Genomic DNA, 21,229 nt, shown 5'->3' with positions numbered 1-21,229 from the left:
GCTCTGCCAGCTTGGCTCTGCCCCATGCCATCCTTATTTTTAAAATAACCATTTTACCATCCCATTCCCTCAAACCATCACTGTGTATCTTTCTTCCTTTTCAGTTTCAAACTTATAATAGTAATAGCAACAGCAACAACAACTTACACAGGATCACAGAGCTTGTAAGTGTCTAACCTTGAATGTGAACTCAGGTCTTACTCTCTCTATGTCTAATACTAGGACTATTGAACAACTTTTAGATAAAATTGTCCATACCCTCTGACTCTGTTTCCTCACCAGCTTCAGACCCCCTTGCTATGTGGTTGGTGATCTCATCACTTGAATGAAACTATTGTCTCCAAAGATGCCAATCTCTTATGGATAAATCTAATAGCCTGTTTTCAGTCCTCATTCACTTTGGCCTGTTAGCAGCTTTTGAGACACCCTTTTCTCCTAGAGACTTCCCCCCCCCCCACTTTTCTTCTGCATAATCTAGATAACTAAGCTACCCTACATCTTTTATTGAATTAAGTTTTGAATTTTATATCTACTTTCTGAGATGTTACTGATTTCATACAAGAGTTCAAACTTTGTTAACAATATTGAATTATCTAGATAATTTTTTTTTTATATTCCACTTTCCTTGTGTAGAAACCATTAAAGTACCTTATTATTTTACTTCTTTTAGGTTTTTTTTTGTGAGAAGTCACAAAGAAATAATGATCCTTGAAGGCAAAGTCCTTCCTTCACAATTTTTTTTTGTTTTCTTCTTGTTGAGCATCTGACCTAATGATTCATATTTTGATTCAGTTAATATAGCTTCCATTCCATATAGTTCTGATAGCATCATTTATTGTTCTATATGTGACAAAGTAATAAAAATAAATTAAACACTTTTAAATGCATCTAATACACAGGTTTGCTCAAAATTGAGGAAAACAGGCAAGGGCTAAAGAGACAACCGTTTTAGTAGTTGTTATTAGGGTGATGTTATTTTTCATGAAATAGGTCTAATATTTGCAACATTAGTTGACATTTTTACTTACTGGCTGGATTTACTAGAGCTTCAGCCACACCAAGTAAAATATACTGAGGGGCCAGTTGGAGACAAGGCATGGCAGAAACCGGAAGAATTTTGTCAGAAAGAATCTGCTCCACCAGAGGAAAATTTTTTCTATGTATCTCAAAGAAACCAGCTCCCATCACAGACAAGGCAGCAGAAAAGTTACCAGCAACTGAGGAAAACAAATAAAGAGTAAAAACAAAAATTTGTAGAAAAAGGAATGATATAAACAATAATGATTCATATAACAAAAATGCTTCCAATCACTATCAATTAAAGAAATTTGCATTAAAGTAGCTCTGAGGTTTTACTGTATACCTAGGATATTGGCAAAGATGATAAAAAGAAGAAACTGACAAATGTCAGTGGGAAATCAGGCCCATTAATGCACTGTTATTCGAGCTACAAATTGGTATAGCTATTCTGGAAAATAATTTGGAACTATGGTCTAAATATTGCTAAATTGTCCATGCCATTTGACCCTGTGATAGTCCTACTAGACATATACCCCAAAGAGGTCAAAGATACAGAAATAAGGTCTACATGTACCAATATATTTGTAGCAGCTCTTTTTGTTATAGCAAAGAATGGGAAAGTAAGAAGGTGTCCATCAACTGGGGAATGACTGAACAAATTATGATATATGAATGTAATGGAATGTTTTTGAGCTATAAGAAATGATAAAAGAAATTCAGACAAAACTGGGAAGATTTTTTTTTGTCAACTTGGAGTGAAATGAGCTGAATCAGGGGAACAGTTTACACAAAAGCAATGTAGACAAACAACATTGAAAGTCTTAAAAGGTCTGATCAATGTACTAACCGAGCATGATCTCAGAGGACTGATAATAATCAGTACTATCTATCTATACCACCAACCCACTCAAGATGCATAGTGACATAGAATTTTGGTCATGGGCAACATGAGAGTCTATTTTTCTTGATTGTATTGGTTACAAGAGCTTTCTTTTTCTTTCTAAAGTTGGAGGTTGGAGGAAAATGAAATGCTTGATAATTGAAAAATAAGTTAATAAATAAGATGGAATAGATTAATTTTTAAAAAGTGTATCATCTCAAAAAACTTAGTTTCTTAGAAAATAATATAAGCTCCTAATGAAAGATCATTACTTTTTCAGCCAGATGCATGCATGCACACATACACACACGCACACACCCACACACATTCACATATATATCCTCCTGTTCGGTTCATAAAATGCTTAAGAAATATAACTTTTTTCTGAGGATTTATAAGAGAAATTCACATTCATATAGTGATTCAAACTTGTAAAGCATATATTTTATCTCATTTGATACAATAACCCTGTGACTAGAGTAGTAGAGATAGTATTATCTCCTTTTTACAAAGAAGAGGAAGCTGAAACTTATATCGATTGTGTTTGTCCAAATTCAAATAGCTAAACTACCTGATCTACAATTAGGAATTCTGGCTAGAGGTAATCTGCTTTTTCATCTTATAGTTGATCTAGCCCTTTCTTTTCTTTTTTTTTTAAAAATTTAATTAATTTATTTGCTTTCAGTTTTCAACAATCACTTCCATATGTTTTAAATTTTCTCCCCTACTGTACCCTGTCCCTCCCTGAGGTGGTATGCAATCTTATATGGGTTCTATACTTACATTCTTATTAAACATAGTTTCTTATATTTTATTTTTATATTAATTTTATTTGTTTCAGTGTTCTATAATCACTACCATATAACTTAGATTATTTTTCCCCTCCCTCCCCCCAACCCCCTCCCCTGTCCCCGAGATGGCACACAATTTTATGTAGGTTCTACACATACATTCCTATTAAATACATTTTTACTATAGTCATGTTGTGTAGAAGAATTAAAATGAATGGGAGAAACCGTGAGAAAAACCAAATCAAAACAAAGCATAACATAACACAAGAGAAAATAGTCTGCTTCATTCTGCATTCTGATTCCATAGCTCTTTCTCTGGACAAGGATGGCATTTTGCCTCAAGTCCTTTGAGAATATTTTAGGTCCTTGTATTGCTGTGAAGACCTAGCCCTTTCTTCAGACTGAATGTGGCACAGGGACCTCTTCCCTATCCTCTTCCCTAGAGTAGACTGCTGGCCTTTGAAGATTCAGGGTCCCAATGTTATTTATGAAAAATCCTATGACTATGCATGCTTATCCACCTCCCCTGAGAAGTGCTACCTCTACCCCTAGAGGGGGAAGAGTTCTTAGTCATCACTGGAAGGCTTATAAAGTCTGTCTTTAGAAGTGTTTCTTCTTCCCTTGTGCAATCCCACATCTCTACCCAAGGGTTGAAGATCTGACATATCAGGAAGGAAAAGGATATTCCCTCTTCTGAGCAGCCCCCACCCCACCTTAAGAGGAATGAAGACTACTATGCAACTGGAAATATTACCAATCACCTCTGGGCACACTTGAGCCTTGTCATGAGGGTCCTTGGAGTTCTAAATTTCTCCCTTTCCCTGGGAATATTATGGTTGAAAGACATTGTTACACTGTGGATTTATAAGCTGTGGCTTTTTTCCTCTCTTGCCTGTACTAACCTGTACTTTCCTAAAATGATTGCATTTAGTTTGGAGGAGTAGGAGGGATTTAGTGGATTCAATCAATACCTGCTCCTTATCATGGGACTGATCCACTGGAGACCTGGGGTTTATTTCCCCTTCTCCTTCCTTGGGTGGAAAACTGCCCTCATTGGAAACCTGTGCTACAGAATATATCTTTAAACTGGGCAAAACCTGGTGACTCTATCTTAATAATTCTAGAGACATCAGGGTTCTTTTGACCTCAAATTGCATGTTTTTTCCTCCTCTTGAATTAAGTTCTTATGATTCATTTCACTATTTTGTAATATTCTATGGGAAGTGTAGAATTGCAACACTCTCCTATCTCCAAGATTTCTCCATGTCTTGGCATTGTTATCACAGACGAAGTGCTGTAAGAGAGCTAAAGGAATTATTGCACAAATTAGGGGAAAACAATTCTGACATTAGAAACAAGACATCTTATTACTATCTCATATTAGGTCCCAGAATTATCACAGAATCCTTTTGCTAAAAGGCATAGGAATTTAGTTTCTATCCATATTTTTTTAAGTATACTCTAATTCTCCCTTTTTCTGTCTCTCCTTTTCTATGTCTCCTCTATTACCCATCATTTGGAAGTCAAGGCAGTAATGTTGAGTACGGTGTCCTTGATCTGACATATAGACAATGAACATAGATGAAGTTGGATTAGACTAAATATACACAGGAGAAATCTATATCAGAGATGAAACAATTTTGAGGGAATTGAGAGATGGAGAGTGAGGTGGGACAGATGACAATATCAAAAGTATGGAAAAGATCCCAGATCTTATTCATCAATCAACATTTATTAAGTACCTACTATGTGTTATTGAGGCAGCTAGATGACTCAGTGAATAGAGTCCTAGGCTTGGAGTTAGGAAGAACTGAGTTCAAATCCTACTTCAGACATTTACTAGCTGTGTATCCTTGGGCAAACTACTTAACCTCTGTTTGCCTTAGTCCACTGAAGAAGGAAAAGGCAAATCACTCCAAGAAAACCTCATGGACAGCATTGACATGCTATGGCACACAGGGTATGACTAAATAACTGAATGACAACAGAAAAATATATTATCATTATTAAACAAAGACAATTGAGGGAATATCATCAATGGCCAAGCTATATGCTTATTTTCCCATTTATATAAAACATTTATGAGAATAATCTACACAAAATTTGACCAAGTCTAAAGTGAAACAGGATCCTGTGGAGATGATTTCCTTCAGATATTTTCCTTTGCATGTGGCACTGTGATAATTTCAAGTCCTAGAATACTGCAGGGTAAACAGAACTGGAGATAAGAAGACCTGAATTTGGATTCTGCTTCATACACGTGCTAGCTGTGTGACTAGTAAATCACTTAACCTCTGTCTACCTCACTTTCCTTATCTGTAAAATAGGAATAATTATAGTAACTACTTTCTAGGGTTATCGTGAGGACAAAATGAGATAATTGTAAAGTACTTTGCAAGCCTTAAAATTCTGTATAATTGCTAGCCATTATTGTTATTGTTATTTCATAATTATGAGTTTGGTTTATTTACCACATAGAAAAAAATGTGGAAAAAAGTGCTTATTGAATAGACTAGTGGTCTCCAAATATCTTGATCTGTTACCTACCAGTAAAAAATGTACCTTTTGTTCTTTATTTCTCTATCTAAATTATATATACATGTTCATGTATGTATATATACATATATAATTTTTAGATATGTACTATTATATTCATATATTGTATGAGTACATACAGCAAACACAAATGAAAATGATGCAATAAAAATAAAATATTTTAAAATAAACTTCATTTTATTTATCAATGGAGCAGAACCCCTTTTGCTTCCACTAAAGACATTATTGATATACTTCTTTAGAAATAGCAATTCAAATTTTAAAATCTTATTTTAATGTTTTATGATATAATAATTCAAAGGTCTGGTTCCAAGTTCAGTTTATTTTGACACTAGGTTTTAATGACTGAAAATGATTCCTTCCCAAAAAACATAGATTCAAATGAAAGGCATGCATCGTTGATTGCACTGCCTAAATCATGATACTAATTCCAAGTTCCATACATCAATTATGCAAAGGGTTTTTGTTGTTGTTGAAATTTGACTAGAAATTTCCATTTTCCTTGATGTTAATTAGTTGTTCTTGCAAACTAATCCAAAGTTTTAGTAGTTTTACACTTTTAACAAATAGGTTCAAAATTTACTGAAACTCTTAATTTGGAAGATTTTTAATTTAAATATGTTATATATTTCTGTTCCCAAGTTTTTAAAAGTTGACACATATAAATTTTTGATAATACAGGCTTAATTTTTAAATGTCTTGCTAACTGTGATGGCTTCATGGTATTTTTAGCTAATATATGCATAGCAAGATCCATTATTAATATAGAGGGTGCAAATACATGTTTCAAATTTTAAAAATATATATCTGATTTTTTTTGGCTGTCTTTTTGTATGATATGATTAGATCATTATTGTTTCTTACCTTACAATGTCCGCTTTGCATTGTGTAACTCAATACACTATTCCTCGTTTACTCTAGATGGCAAGTGATCATTAGAGTGAGGATGCCAGTGTCAATCTATATATGAGGCATTAGCAAAGCTTAATTATTTAGTTCTTAGATAATCAGCAAATATAACTATACATCTTATTTTTTTTCCCCTTTTACCCTGATGGATCACCTTACATATAACCTACTTTGGAGTTCACTGATGTAGAACCTGATATTAGTTGAAATAATACCCTGTACTTCTCATCTATTAGAGTGTATTTCTTGGCTAGAATTAACAGGAAGAGGAGAATCTGTTGAAATGCCTGTAGAAAATTACAAAATTTTTGTAATCACCTCAAGTTTCTCCCAGAAATAAAGGTTCACTTTTTTAATCCTAATATTCTTCTGCTGATATGGTACAATGTTGAGTTTTGGAACATTATAGTTCTTGAATAAGTGAAATTAATCACTCAGAAGAAAATGGGAAGACTCAAAGTGGACATGAGCAAGCTGCTATACATTATATATATGAAGGAAAAGCAATATTTAAGATAATATCAAAGAAAAAGATGAGCAAGTCATATCAGCAAGACAAAGTTTTGCTCCATTAGTAACCTCTTGATGTTAAGAGAATTCAAAGGAAGTCTCCAGTATGTTGGGAAAACTCCTTATAGTGAATTTACGGAAGGAAATAGAAACGACAGTGTATGATAGGCAGGAATGATGGGCTGTGATCTGTATTTCTGGAGGGTATATCCATATGGATGAAATCATAGATTTAATGGAGGGCTGAGGTATTAATTTCTTTTTTGACATTTGATGGCTTACATATTCATGTCTATATATACATTTTAGATATGTGTTATACATTTTTACAAATATAAAACTTATACAAATTAGAATAATATAATAAATATGAAATATCTTTAAATAATGTTTATTTTATTTATGAATGGTATTTGAACCCTTTTGATTCGCTAAAATTATCATTGATATTTTTAGAAAAAACAATGTGATTAAATGTGTTGTTATCTTTTAAAATCTCAGTTTAACATTTGGTGATACAGTGATTCAAAGGTCTGGTTCTAAGTTTAGTTTATTTGGATACTAGGTTTTAATGACTGAAAATGATTACTCACAAAAATACATAGATCCACATGAAAGATGTGCATCGTTGATTGCATGATATTGTAAATACATCTAGATGTAGAGGTAAATTCTGTTATTTAAATTTTTTTCTCCAATTTTAAGTCAGGACTTAGTCCTTATCATTTTTTTATCTTATTCTCATTTCATCCTGGTCTCCCTTCTACAGAAATTCTCCCTTTCTGTCTATCTCTCTGTTTCTGTCTCTGTCTGTCTGTCTCTCTGTCTGTCTGTCTGTCTCTCTCTCTGTCTCTCTCTCTTTCTTTGTCTCCTCAAAACCCCAGCCCAAAGGAGAGACCTATTATTTTTCAGTGAACAATAAGAAGGACTGAACTTCAGATTTGCCCCACTGTCTATCCCTTCCATTCCTTTTCCTTACTCAAATGATTTTTGTTTCTTTTCTTTCAAATCATTAAGGAATATAGGTTCATGTCTGCAAAATATTAACTCAAGCAAGCTTACCCCTTCCTTTCTGAACTGTTTTGTCTTTGAAATTTCACCACTGATGTTAACTGTTTGTTATCTCAGTGGCCTTCAAATACTGTGAAAGGTCAAACTTTCTGATCCAGTGTGTATGTACACACGCACAAAAAACAAATTTATATATAACTTCCCTTGCCTTAAATGCAAGAAAATTAACTTCATTGCAGATGTTCTTTCAAAAGTTATTGTTTATCTCTTATATTGCTTTTATGTCATGAGTTTGCATGTCAAATTCCCTGTTTACTTCTGATTTCTTTTAAAGTAGCACCTATAGATCCTCCTTTTTACTATTAGTTAAACAACTTAGCAGAAGATGCTTATTTCCCACCTAGTTGCTCTGGACTTTATGATTTCCAAAAACTCATTATCCAATAAAGTGACATCAACTCAAAAACTCACACCTCTTTCGTAGCCCCTGTCCCCAGCTTCCTTCTAATTGGAGAGGCTAGAGGGAAGACACTGAAAACACATCCCAGATCCTCCATCATTTAGGAAGCCATCCAGGGATTCACTTCATTATTTCCTGCTGCAGTGAATGACTTCATCATGCCTCTACACTGGTTACCTAACCCTTCTACCTTCAGCTTCTTTTAATGTATTGTCTTCTCCCTGATATCTGTGAGGGCAGTGACAGCCTTATGCCTTTGCTTTGTGTCCTCAGAGCTCACAGCACAGTGCTTTGCACAGACTGGGCACTTAAATGTTTCTTGGCTGATTCTGACTCTGATATTTGTGGAACAAAATAATATCCTTTGCTTTTTAGATGATCATGTTTCAATTTTCTATTTGCTCTCTTGTAACTGAAGAATTATTTTAGGCAGCCTGGATTGTTTTTCCTTTTTGAGTGAAGAACTTTTTATTGGTTGCCTACAACACTTCATATTTAATGTTCTATTTTTGAACCTTGTCCCTAATTTTTGAGTGAGTTAAACTTGGGGTTTTTAATAATGCCACATTATGATTTTTGGTCCTATTCTAGAACTTTGCATTGACCTCAAGTGTTTAGGATCATTAGCTGGCTCTTCTACTGTTATCATTTAGAATATTTCAAAGTAGAAACATATACACACAGACATATATGTGCACACATATGTACATACACAAATTTCTGGAAGTGAGTTATACTTACTAATGCATATTGACAGTGGTGGTCCTCCCCTCCTTAGAGGAAATAGGCAAGTGCTGATACACTCAAGAAAAGGAGCAAGAATTAATAGAGGTATGATGCTTATCACATTCATTGCTGCAATTGGCAGAAGAAACCCATTCAAATTCAAGTTGGAATTCATAGTCTGCAGATAATATCCTGAAGGAATCTGTATTTGGAAAAGGGGAAAAAAGCCTCTTCATTAAAATAGCGACAGCTTCAGAGAAAGTCTTTTATATATCCTCCCAGTGAACATTATTCTATTGAGTAGGCATCTGTGAAAGACCAGTATAAGAATCCTCACCTTTTTAATAGTCTTAGTTCCGAATTGATATAGCTTTACTAAACCGATGGTAGAAGTTCCCTCTATGCACAATAGTAATGCAGTTCATGGAAAAATCATTTGTAAAACCCATCTATCTTCATAATTTTCTCTGTTGAGTATGTATACCACGCAAAATGTGTCCTTCCTAGGTTGATATATAAGAAATGAGATTCCCTAGGTTTTGAATTATCGTCAGTACCTTTTCTTCCATCAACAATGAATAGGAATCACTTAAAAGAGTTATTGCTGCTTTTATCTAAATGACTGAGTTAAATTCATCTCCATAAGATATCCCATAGTGGCATCATGATCACTGGCAAAATCACCAAGGGGGAGTTTTTTTGTTTTGTTTTGTTTTCCCAAGGTAGACAGGGATTGGTGGAAACATTTTTGAAATTTTTAGATATTGATTCATTCATTCAACCATTCACTAAGGGGTAAAATAGTCTGCTGGGACTTGCTAATTGAAGTAAGAAAAGAAATATAGAGCAACCAAACACGATCTTCTTTATGATTTGTGCTGAAGTGTTTGTGTGCTGCTATCTCTGATTTGCAAAGAAAATCAAGTGAGAGGATATGTATCAATAAATGCAAGTCCATCAGGCTATTAGGAGACTAGGAGAGCTTAAATGGAAAAAAATGAATACGTATTAAATTGCTATTTCATTTTCTGCAAACTCTGTGAAAGTCTAAACCTTTAATATCTTTGTATCTCCTTAAGAACTTATAAAGTGCCTTATTTAACATGCACATACTTAGCAAAGTATGTGCCTTAGTTAAGTAGATATATTGTCTATCTCTACTAATATGTAGGCCAATACACACACAAAAATGTCCTTCCAAGGTATTATATATGTTTATATGTCTATTTAAATATATACATATATGTGTATATAGAACTGTACCTCTCTCTTTTTCTCTTTTTAATATATACAATTAACTAGTGTGTTTATAAGTGCTTTGGGAAACAGAGATATTAAAGATTTAAATTTATCTACATGGAGTTTGCTGAAAGTCAAGTAGCAATTTTATAATGTATTCATTTAGATATGTATATCTAAATGAATATAATGTATACATAGTATAGATTAACTACATAAAATCATCATATTTTATATACAAATGTATATGTATGTGTATATATGGAAAGACAGAGAGAACAAGAGAGAGAGAGAAAGAGAGAAAGGAGAGAGAGAGAGAGAGTGAGAGAGAGAGCATATTATTATAGCCAGGAAAGGAAGTCTATATCTACATAACTTACTCATATGTCTTATTTACCAACTTCTACAGTAGTGGTTTTTTTCCCTCAGAGTGCTATCAAGTTCTCCCTCCGCCTCTCCGCAGATGCTTTGGTTATGAAACACAGAACTGGGCATATCATCTTGTTAAAGGGTGGACATCTGAAGTAAACAATCACCATCATTTTGTAATAGCGTTTATTGAGGGTCCACAGTTACATGGCCATGTAAGGAAGTCAGTTATGAAGTAATCTTTAACCTGAAGGGTAGGTTTTAGGGATTTCAACCTTCATCATTCAGTCCAGTCATGAGAGGCCCAAAGAGGTGAAATTTAGGATCGAGATGCCATTTGAACTATTCCTAGCACTTAGCATTGTCCTGGGCTATACTAGGTCCCTGCATCATTATAGGCACTTAACAAATACTTAATGATTGCTTGATACCTAGTAGATGCAACAATGTTTGCAGACTGAGAGGCCATCCCAGCCTAACATTCCTAAAGAGACTTCTGGTACAATTGTACAGTATTTAGCATATTTTATACAGTATAAAGGATAGAATGAATGACTTTATATTTGAAATCCTTATTAGCGCATCCACCTTTAGAGTTTAAAGAGAAATGGAGTCATGATATAAACAAATTTTGATAAGCAGCTTTGAAGACATACTAAGAGCGTTATTTAGAATGGAGTATATGTAAAGGAGGAGCAGTGTGAAATGAGTAAAAATAGTAAGGAATTCACGTCTACATGGACTATCCTTAACCCAACAAGCAGTTATAAAGTGCTTATTTAGATACTTCTTTTCTCTGGCCTTCAATTTCTCCATTTGCAAAAGGAAAATAAAGATTCATAGGATCACAATTTAGAGTCAGAAAGTACCTTAGAAATCCAATTTCCTTGTTCTCCATTTCATGCATGTTTTTTACATAGAATCACAGAGACATAAATAGAAATAAAGTTGAGATCTGATCCCAGATATGTTTTCTCCTCCATACCAAGCTATTTCCTCATGTTAAAGAGATTTTGAGAGAATAAGTAAAGGATCTAAGTTAAGCGCTAATTTAGCTTGGTACTCTGATGTGTCTTCTTTCTCCTATATGCAAGTTCATGGGACTATTAGGGGAGTAATCATCTATTTTAAAAAATCACAGCTCTATTTACACCAGAGCAATCCTGATAACACATGAATTAATGTGAAGAAATTTAATTAAAATTAAATGGCAATTCAATAACAAGGAATTGAATGGGGGCAAGAAGCACTCTCAGCACCCATTCCCATGTAAGTACTAATTCTAACATGCCTCCCAATAGTTCTAATCAATTCTCAGTTAACCCTTCTGTGTTCCCAACACAGCAGGAGAAGGACATATCAGATCACTCCCAGGAAGGTATTAGGCAAAATTGTTACAATGGAAATTAAAAAAAAAAAAACAACAACTTTTGACTTCTCTGGGCACAGCAGCTATAGTCTAGGGTTCGTGGATCCCTTGGTGATGCTTCCCGTGGTCTGGTCTATATAAAGCTGCAAATTTTTCTCTATTGTCTCTAGCCTCCCTGATGAAACTCATCAGCTTTTAAAAACTACACTGAGAGTTTGCCTGCGCAAAAAGCGTCCATGCTGGGTGACATGGTCATATTGTAGAGTCCATGAACAGGTTTTTGTGAATTGTAGTCCAAAGACAATTTCCTTCAATGATCTAGAAACTTTTTACCCCAAGCACTGAGGGGAAACTGGGTTTGTGCATATATACCCACCTAGTCCCTATTATCAGAATACATAAAATAAATTCCATATAAATTCTATTTTTTATTTAAAATATACTTTACTGCACTCTCATGTTTTCAAAAAATGACTTTGCATTTATTATTTCACTTTATATATATAAAATCTCCACTAAGGTAAAATGTTATGAAACGTGATGTCTCAATGTAGTATGCACTTGACTCTGGGTTCTTGAAGGTTATTCTAATAGACAACAATCTTTAGCAGATTCTACCAATCTAGAAATATTTTTTATAATATAGCTGGCAATAAACTATAATAATAAAATCTCTCTCTCTCTCTCTCTCTCTCTCTGCTTCTCCCTCTCTCTCTCTGCTTCTCCCTCTCTCTCTCTGCTTCTCCCTCTCTCTCTCTCTTTCTCTCTCACACACACATAGAGTGCTAAAGTTTTAAAAGCATTGTATATACATTGTATTCTCACAACACTGAGGTTGTTACATAGTATATACAACATATATAATACAATATATAGTTGTATAGTAATATAGATATTACTAGTGTAGGATATATGGATATGTGTGTATAGTTGCTCACGTGTGTTGCTCATCTTGTGTATGTCCACATAGGTTTGTCTTACAGGGAAGTAGGAATAGATGTCTCTGGAGTGCTACTTCAAGGGAGACTTTGATTCTTTCTGGAGAGGAGCATGAGACTAGGGCTATGAGTCTGTTGTGCTCTGTTCTCCTCAGAGGGAGTATACATATTACAATTATATCTATCAATTTCCCTAAGTATTGCTAGTCAAGGGGTAAATTGGTTTTAGGTTAAAGCCACTTTTTATGGCTGCTATCCCTTAATAGGCAAGTAGCGTCCAAAGGCTTGATTCCCTACAAACCACACACCAGGAACCCAAAGACCACCCCAAATACCGACTGGTGAATAAGGCCATTTATTCATATCAACAACAAAGAGAAGATCACAATACACCAGACATCGAGGAGGGAGAGAGGAACAGAAGAAGGCAGGGAAAGAGAGAGAAAGAAAGAGAAAGAGAAAGAGAGAGAGAGAGAGAGAGAGAGAGCACTCAATTTCACTCAAGGGGAAGTTCCCTAAAGTCATTAGTAAAACAAGCCAGAAATGACATTTTTGAAGTTCTGACTCTACTGTTGGTTGGTCTCTTCCCATAGTTTTTCTCTTTCTCAGAACTTGGAAACCAGATATCTCTTCCATTGAAACTTGAAACCAGAGGAAGCAAAGCCTCCTTTTCCAAGCTCTTGCCAATTTTTCCAATTCTTCCTCCCCCCCAACCTCACAGGGAGACAGAACATCATGTTATCATTATCTCTACCTATGAAAAAAATCATGAAAATACCCAGACTTGCACATTGAGTTATATTCCCCATAACTGATGAAATGGAGCTTCAGAGATCTCTCATGGTTGTATGGCTGGTGAGTGTCAAAGACAAATTCCAAATCTAGCTATCATCTAACTCCAAGTCTAGTGTTCTTAGAAGCTTTGAGTCTGAATTTGAAAACAGCAGAAGATTGACCATCAGGAGATGAATTTACTTTTTCCATAGCAATTCCTGAAGTTTATCTACTAAGACATAGAGGCCTTGCAGTGGAAGCATCCACACTATTAGAACTGTGGATTATTAAAATATAGAAGATCCTTAGAATAATTCTCTGTGGGGTAGGCAGGGACTTATTTTGAAGATTAGAGAAATTTGCTACAGAGATACTCAATTGTTGTCCTAATATCCCATACATAGTACATGACAAAGAAAGGATAAGCTTTATTCAAAAGGAACCAGTTAGATGAAAGGTAGGGTGGAGTAGCATTGTATATAAAAACTTGCTTCTGTGAGAAAAATCTATGGACTAAAGTGGATATATATGGCAGAAAGCATTTGGGTGAGTATCAGCAGGTGAGTGGGCAGGATATACACAAACACCTATGTTGGAATATACTGTAGACTGGAAGGAAGGAGAGGGATGATGAATTGTAGAAATTAATCACAAATTTGGTATATAAATATGATATTATAACAAGAGTGGGAGACTTCAATTACCCAGAAATGACTTTGAGCTTTCATCTTGCTAGAACTATCACAACTAATGAATTCTGAGTTTACTGTAAAAATTTCATTTTCAAATAATAGAAGAAATTGAGAAGTACTATTTAAACATGATTTTGATCAATAAGTAGGAAAGAGTTGCCGAAGTAGAAATAATAATCTCGAGGAGGAGGAGATTACTCTTTGGAATTTGTTATAAAGATCTAGGGGAAAGCTGAGTGTATGAGTTGTGCATATTAAGTCTGAAAGGAGCAGATTTCAAAACAATTGAGAGAAAAGATAGTTACACAATCTAAAAAGGGAAACTATTTGAAGAGACTGATGTAGATGCAAAAGGAATTGATCAGAATAAGTTTTTAGGATGTGTCTAGAGGATAGAAGTCAAGGTGTACAACTGAGAATAAATACAAGGGTGGAAAAGTTTTAATGGAATAATGACCAGAAAGATAAAGTCATCAAGAGGCCAAGTTTAGCAAAGAATACAAAGGTTTGCCCAACGTGATTTTTTAAAAGATGTGTTGGGGAGAAGAGAAAGATCAGAGAAGGTGTGGGGTGAATAGAACAATGAAAAGATGATAGAGAGAAGGGAAGACTATTCAGCTCTAAATTTGATCTTCATTAAATGGGAGGATGACCTTCAGAGAGTGAAATATTCAACAAAAACTGTTAATGGGGAATTGAAGTGTAAGGTAAGAACCACTAAGAAAGTATTTAGATGCTCTCAATGTATTCAAATCACCAATCTTAGACAAACTATACACCTGGGTAATAAAAGAACTTAAGGCCAAGTTTGCTGAATTATCATTATCAGTATCTTTGAAAGATCTTAGAGAGCAGGAAAAGAATAAAATGAAAATAAAATGAAAAAGGAAGGAGGGAAAGAAATGCTATGTCTTAATTAGCTAGCAAGATTCTAGAAGGCATTATGAAAAGTGTAAGTTGTAATTACTTAAAAAAAATGTGGTAAATGCACAGGGCAAGCAAATGTTCATAAAGAATAGGTCATGTGAAACTAAATTCATTTCCCTTTCCAGCAGTGTTACTAGATTGGTCTTTCAGGAGAATGTCACATTACAGTTCAATTTCAGCAAGGCATTTGACAAGATTTCTCACAATATCCTTAAGAGAAGATATGTATGGATACAGGTTGGATGATGATGTAGCTTGATAGAGATGATTTAATGACTAGCCCCAAAGCAATGATTAATGGATCAAGGTCCATGGAGGGAGTTCTCTAGTGCAGTGTCTTAGGGAGTTAGTCTTAGCCCTGTTTGGTTCAACATTGTTATCACACACACACACACACACACACACACACACATACACACATACACACACATAATCACACACACTTTTCATCAAATTTGAAATGAAAGAAAGAGGAGGAACATATAGTACACTGGATGAAAAAACTTACAGACACAAAAATTTGTCCTGGCTCATTTCACCTGAACAATGGGTCAAATCCAATAATGGGGACTGAAAACTGGCTTTTGAGTTAGGAAGACCTGGTTTCAAGGTCTGCCTCTGACATGTGTTGGTTGTATGAAACTGGGCAAGTTATGTTATCTTTTAGAGCTCTAGGCAACTCTTTAAGACTAAAAGTTGCAGAAAAATTCCTGAACTGTATTGGTAGAGGACATTCATAACAGAATCATCATATACAAGCTGAAGGACAAGATTATGCCTTGAAATCTTGTCGGGCGATATCTGGAAAGATGCTCAGCTCTTGGCATCCTGTTTTAGGAAAGATGTTAGCAAACTATGTACTCTGTGTTGAGGATGGTGACCAGGATTATTGTGGCTTTCAAAACTAAGCCACATGCTATTATTTGAAAGACGTAGGAATGTCTAGTCTGAAGAAGGAAATGCTTAGGGGGTATTAAAACTAACTTCAAGTGCTTGAATTTAAGTACTTTGGAAAAAGCAAACAAACCTGAATTTAGTTTAATTGGACCCAGAGGAAAGAGTTAGAAACAGTTGAAGAAAGTTACTTAAAGTTAGATTTCTACTTGATATTAGGAAAATATCAAGACTATTAATAGAACTGTCTAAAAATCACAATGGATTTCATTAACAGGTAGCAAATTACTATTCACTGGAGGTATTATTACCTTGAAGACACATTGTTGAGGATGCTGTAAGGAAAACTCCTTTAGTGTGGTTTGAACTAGATAACGTCTGATGTCCTTTCATTGCTAAGATTATATTATTCTTTGATAATATTGGTGATATTGACTTCTTTTGAATTTGGAAAAAAAAAGCACATCAACAATTAATATGCAATCACTCCTGTAATATTATCGAGCCAAGAAAGGACTTCAGAGGAAAGGTAACTAAGTCTTAGCCTTACAGTCAAGTAAATTGGGTTTGAGTCTCAGACTTGAAATTTTCTAGCTATGTGACCATTGGAAATTCACTTAACCTTTCTTGTAGTTCATTAAAACTCTTACATATTTTTCAGTTGAGTTACTAAGTTTGCCTCTTTAATGTTGTATTTGTGAAGTGGGATGTTTCAGAGGGTGGAGGGGGAGGGGGAGAAGTATAAGAGCTTTTGCTTATCACAACCACATTTCATATTGTTTTATGTTACCTGATTCTCAGCTGTAGAAATCTATTTGAATTATGACTTTCAGCTTCTTATAGGGTCTAAGTTACAATGATAGAGCTATAGTGATCAATGTCAGCTCTAATGATTAATCATAAAATAATAACTTTTTATTGACTTTGAACATATGATGAAATCAGCTCCACCATATCTTCTGGGGTCTGAATAAATGTCTTGGTTTAGTCTTTGAGGAAGAGAGTTTATATTTTGTGAATTTATCCTGGAAATACACACCCATATCCATAGAGGCTGCTGTGGGTATTGCCTTGGTGCTACAACACTTGACACAATTCCAGCTTAATCATGTAACTTGCCAGAGATTGTGATCCATTGGTATGCCCACCTAGAAATTAGAGTATCCTCTATGCCACAAGAAGTTTTGAGAATAGGACCTTCATGGAGGTTTTGGATTATACTGTATTATAACTTCTAAGAAAGAAAGATTATTGCTTTCATTTTATTTCCCAGAAAGTTGTCTCCTTCAAATGTATGTTTAAAAAATGCATCCTTCATTACCTGAATGCAATAATGTCATATCTGTCTACAAGTCTCTTCAAACTCTATCTTAGGAAATTTGTCCTGATATTGGGTCTCACTGCAAATGCTATGGCTCATTGGGCAATAAGTAAGAATCAATTCATTTGGGTACCAAGAGGAAGTATGATCTAAATATCAGCTATTACCATTATCAGTTCAAAAGATTTATTAAGAACATATTCCCTAATCAAAAGAGAAAATGAATAGTATGCAAAAAAAAGAGCTAGCAAATGAGCTATTGCAAGTAGGAAGGGCTCCTAGACAACTTTCAAGTGTCTGTTAACTGATTTCAAATGAGAATTATCGTTAAAAGGAATAAAGTTATTATCAGCATGAATCACAGGCACAGAAGCCTGTTAACTTAATAATGTGGCAAAAGTACTATTAATCTTTAGTGAAGCAATATTAATATATTGCCTAATCTAAGAAAAGGCTCCAATGTCTTGAAAGCTTGAAATCATTTTTGCTTCTGCCTCAAGTACTGAAATCATGCCCTCTTAAAACTTTAAATACTTTTATTTTTTATAAGCCTGTGAGTATTCCAATATAATTCCTGTCAATAGAGCTGCACTATCACCTTTAAGTGTCCAGTAATGTCAAGTGTTAACATTATCAGCCCTAAGATCAAAGTATTTTAAAAATATGTCTCTGAAATGAAGGCCACTAATGACTACTAAAATTAAAATACAAAATTCAGTACTTTAGTTACCTCTGAGTGGTTGGTATTTTTTCTGTCTCTTAATAAAAGCCAGACACCCAACCATTCCCATTGAACAGTGTCTCTATTTCCCTTAAGATGTGGAAATTCCCACTGATCATTTTGAATTCCTAAATTAGCATCATTCTAAATAACTTGCTTCTGTACATTCCCTAATATTAAAAAATATTTAAAAGGATTATTGTGGAAGGAGTTTAGAATCCAAAGGTTCCAGACCGAATTCTGATGTTTATTACACAGATAATTTCATGCCTGTGAGACTTAGTTTCCTCATTTGTAAAACAGGAATAAATATATCTTCTTAATTACCTTACGATGTAGTTGTGAACAAAACACTATACAAGTTATATAACACTAGGTAAATAAGATAATTATTAGCTAACTGAACATTATTGATGAATGAAAAATATTGATAATGAATTCTAAATTACACAAGGAAACAATAGAAATTGTGCAACATACCACTGTAGGCTTTAACTCCTAACTATCAGCTATTGAGAAAGGCATGACTTGGTAGCTAGCACAACCAGGTGGTAGCTAGGTATCTTAGTGGACAGAATGCTGGATCTGGAGTCAGGAAGATAAGTTTAAATCAAGCTTCAGATACTTACCAGTTGTGTGACCTTGGGAAAGTCACTTCTGTTTGCCTCCATTTCCTCATTTGCAAAATAAGGATGATAATAATAGCACCTATTTCCCAGGATTGTTGCAAGAATCAAATGAAATAATAATTATAAAGCTCCTAGCACATAGCAAGTATTATATAAATGTTAGCAATTATACATCAGAAACTCACTGTCTTTCATATATTAACAGATAAATCTATAGGCTACAAATATAGACTTCAAAATATCTTTTTGAATTCAAGATACAAACTACAGTGGAAAAATCTCAGATATAACTGTTGACCTCAATTACCCAGAAAATAAAAATTTGTGAACATAAAGTTTTAATAATGATACTTACAACAGATATTGACATAACAAAAAAAATCCCTCATAATCTCAAAGACATGTAGAATGAATAAGTTTTCCAAATATAGAGGTCTAGCAGAAGAAATAAAAACCATATGGGGACTGATGAAATGCACATCACCCTTTTTATCCTCTCTGCCACTGGGGTTATCCTAAAGATATTTTTAGTAAGCAGAAGATGAACTTACATGCCATTTCTTTTATTAGGTTACAGAAAGCACCTCTGAAATAATCTTTAGAATATTATCTATAAAATGGTAGGATAGTAAGAGGTCCAAGGACATTTTCTATTTGAGTTCAATCTAAAAAGATGAGAATAAAATTAGTAGTGATAATGATGAAGAAACATCAAAGTTTAATTTATCATCCATGTCTTGCAAGGTGGGGAGGTTGGGCAAAGGAAAGTACAATGTCAAACTAAGATCATGCCAGCACTGGTGACTCTAGTGGCCATTAGTCTGCTATGGAAGATGTGAAGTTCTGTCAGAAGCACCAGAACTCTGGTGATTTGGGCTTTAGTAATACTACTGATTGGGTAAGTAGTCCAATCCATGGTCCTAAAAGTCAATGAAATTGATGGGATAGCAAAAGCTTGTGAATTGGCCCTACTCAAAACCATCATGATGATCAGCTCAACACAGAGGACAGTAAAGACTTTTTAGTACCATAAGAAGGCAAGTTACATTAGAATAAGTCCAAAATACACTGGTAACTCACTTGCCAAAAGTGCTTTAGTATAGATAGGGCTGCATATTAAAGTGGATAAACTACAGATATGCAAGAAATGGACTAAGTACATGAATATTATCACTATGATCCTCTGCTATAAACAACATAAGAAAGTAATATTTCCAGTTATAGGTATATATACACAGCTCCAACTCATGCAGCAATATACTGCCAACAAATATGGGGAAATCATAAGAAAAAACTTCATACTTAAGTGTAGATTTGGTGAAATAGGAGGTGAAATTAAAGCGTTACCAAATTTAAAGAGGGAAAAATCATATAATCTGAGAACACTGAAAAAGTTTCTACTTAAAATCAACCAAATTTTTTACAAAAAAGAAATGTATGTCAGAAACAATACCAGTGTTTATGGATAGTAGATGGAGACAGCTAGGTAGTAGATTGCATAGAGTGTGGGACCTGGGGTGAGGAAGAAGTTCAAATCTAGCATCAGACACTAGATGAATGGCCCAAGGCAAGTCTGATTTTTCTCATCTACAAAATGGGGAAAATAATAGCACCTACTGCCCAGGGTTATCATGAAGATAAAATGAGATAATATTTTAAAAGTCCTTTGTAAACTTTAGAGCACAATAAAAATGTTATTATTGTTAATACTTTTAAAAATGATCTCTAAAAGGAGATGAACATAATCTGGAATTAAAAAAAAATTCTTGTATATCTTTGATATCATGAATCTAAGTAGCAGATCAATGATACCAAAACTGAGTAATTCAAGAAAGATAATATTCATTAAAATCATATATTCATTAAAATCATCAAAGAAACACATTCTCCCAAAATATTTGATAGAAGGTAATAAAAACAGTTCAGGACTTACAAATAACAGTATATGCAGCAGTCATTGCCACAGACCTTCAGGAGGAAAGGAAATGTATCTAAAGAAAAAGTATCAAAAAATATCATGGAAGTGGCTTCAGAAAATTGTGGAAGGTCTGTGAAAAGGAGTTATCAATATACCTAAAGACAAGCATCAAACATAGGCAATCTAGGAATGAATTTAGAAAGTTTTGGAAGGAGTGTGGAAAAGTGTCATTAGCTTGTATGCATAGCAGAAAATCTGAAAGCCATATTGACCAATTAAAGACAACATAAAAGAAACACGCTCAATGCAATCTGTAAAACAGAAATAGAGCTGATCCTCATTATGTGCAAATTCTATGTTGGTAAATTCACCAACTCAAAAAAATTCATTTGTAATCCCCAAAGCAACACTAGTAGTGTTTTATCAGCCATCCATGGAAATGCACAAAGGGGCAAAAACAATTTAGACACCCAACATACGTTCCCAGCTGAGATCAAAGAAGATGATCTGGCTTTTTATTTCAACTTTCATAAAGAAAATAAGTATCTTTTTTGACATCTACTGAGTATCACATT

General features: G+C 34.3%; 2 protein-coding genes across 2 annotated transcripts in view; one reads left to right on the top strand and one right to left on the bottom strand.

The window, feature by feature from the left end:
* Positions 1-21,229, top strand: part of MGST1 (microsomal glutathione S-transferase 1) — a 718,478-nt gene that overhangs the window by 473,686 nt on the left and 223,563 nt on the right. The window lies entirely within an intron of this gene.
* SLC15A5 (solute carrier family 15 member 5) overlaps positions 1-21,229 on the bottom strand; it is a 157,045-nt gene that overhangs the window by 58,158 nt on the left and 77,658 nt on the right. The window contains exons 5-6 of the mRNA XM_072650557.1: positions 8,879-9,065; positions 1,029-1,217 (exon numbers count right to left, since the gene is read on the bottom strand). Of these exons, the coding sequence (XP_072506658.1) occupies positions 1,029-1,217; positions 8,879-9,065 (376 nt within the window). The remainder of the gene's footprint in view (positions 1-1,028; positions 1,218-8,878; positions 9,066-21,229) is intronic.

The sequence above is a fragment of the Notamacropus eugenii genome, chromosome 3, assembly GCF_028372415.1.
Source record: "Notamacropus eugenii isolate mMacEug1 chromosome 3, mMacEug1.pri_v2, whole genome shotgun sequence".
Classification (NCBI taxonomy): domain Eukaryota; kingdom Metazoa; phylum Chordata; class Mammalia; order Diprotodontia; family Macropodidae; genus Notamacropus; species Notamacropus eugenii.
Note: the sequence above shows the minus strand (reverse complement) of the source record. Positions and strands in the feature narration are given on the sequence as shown.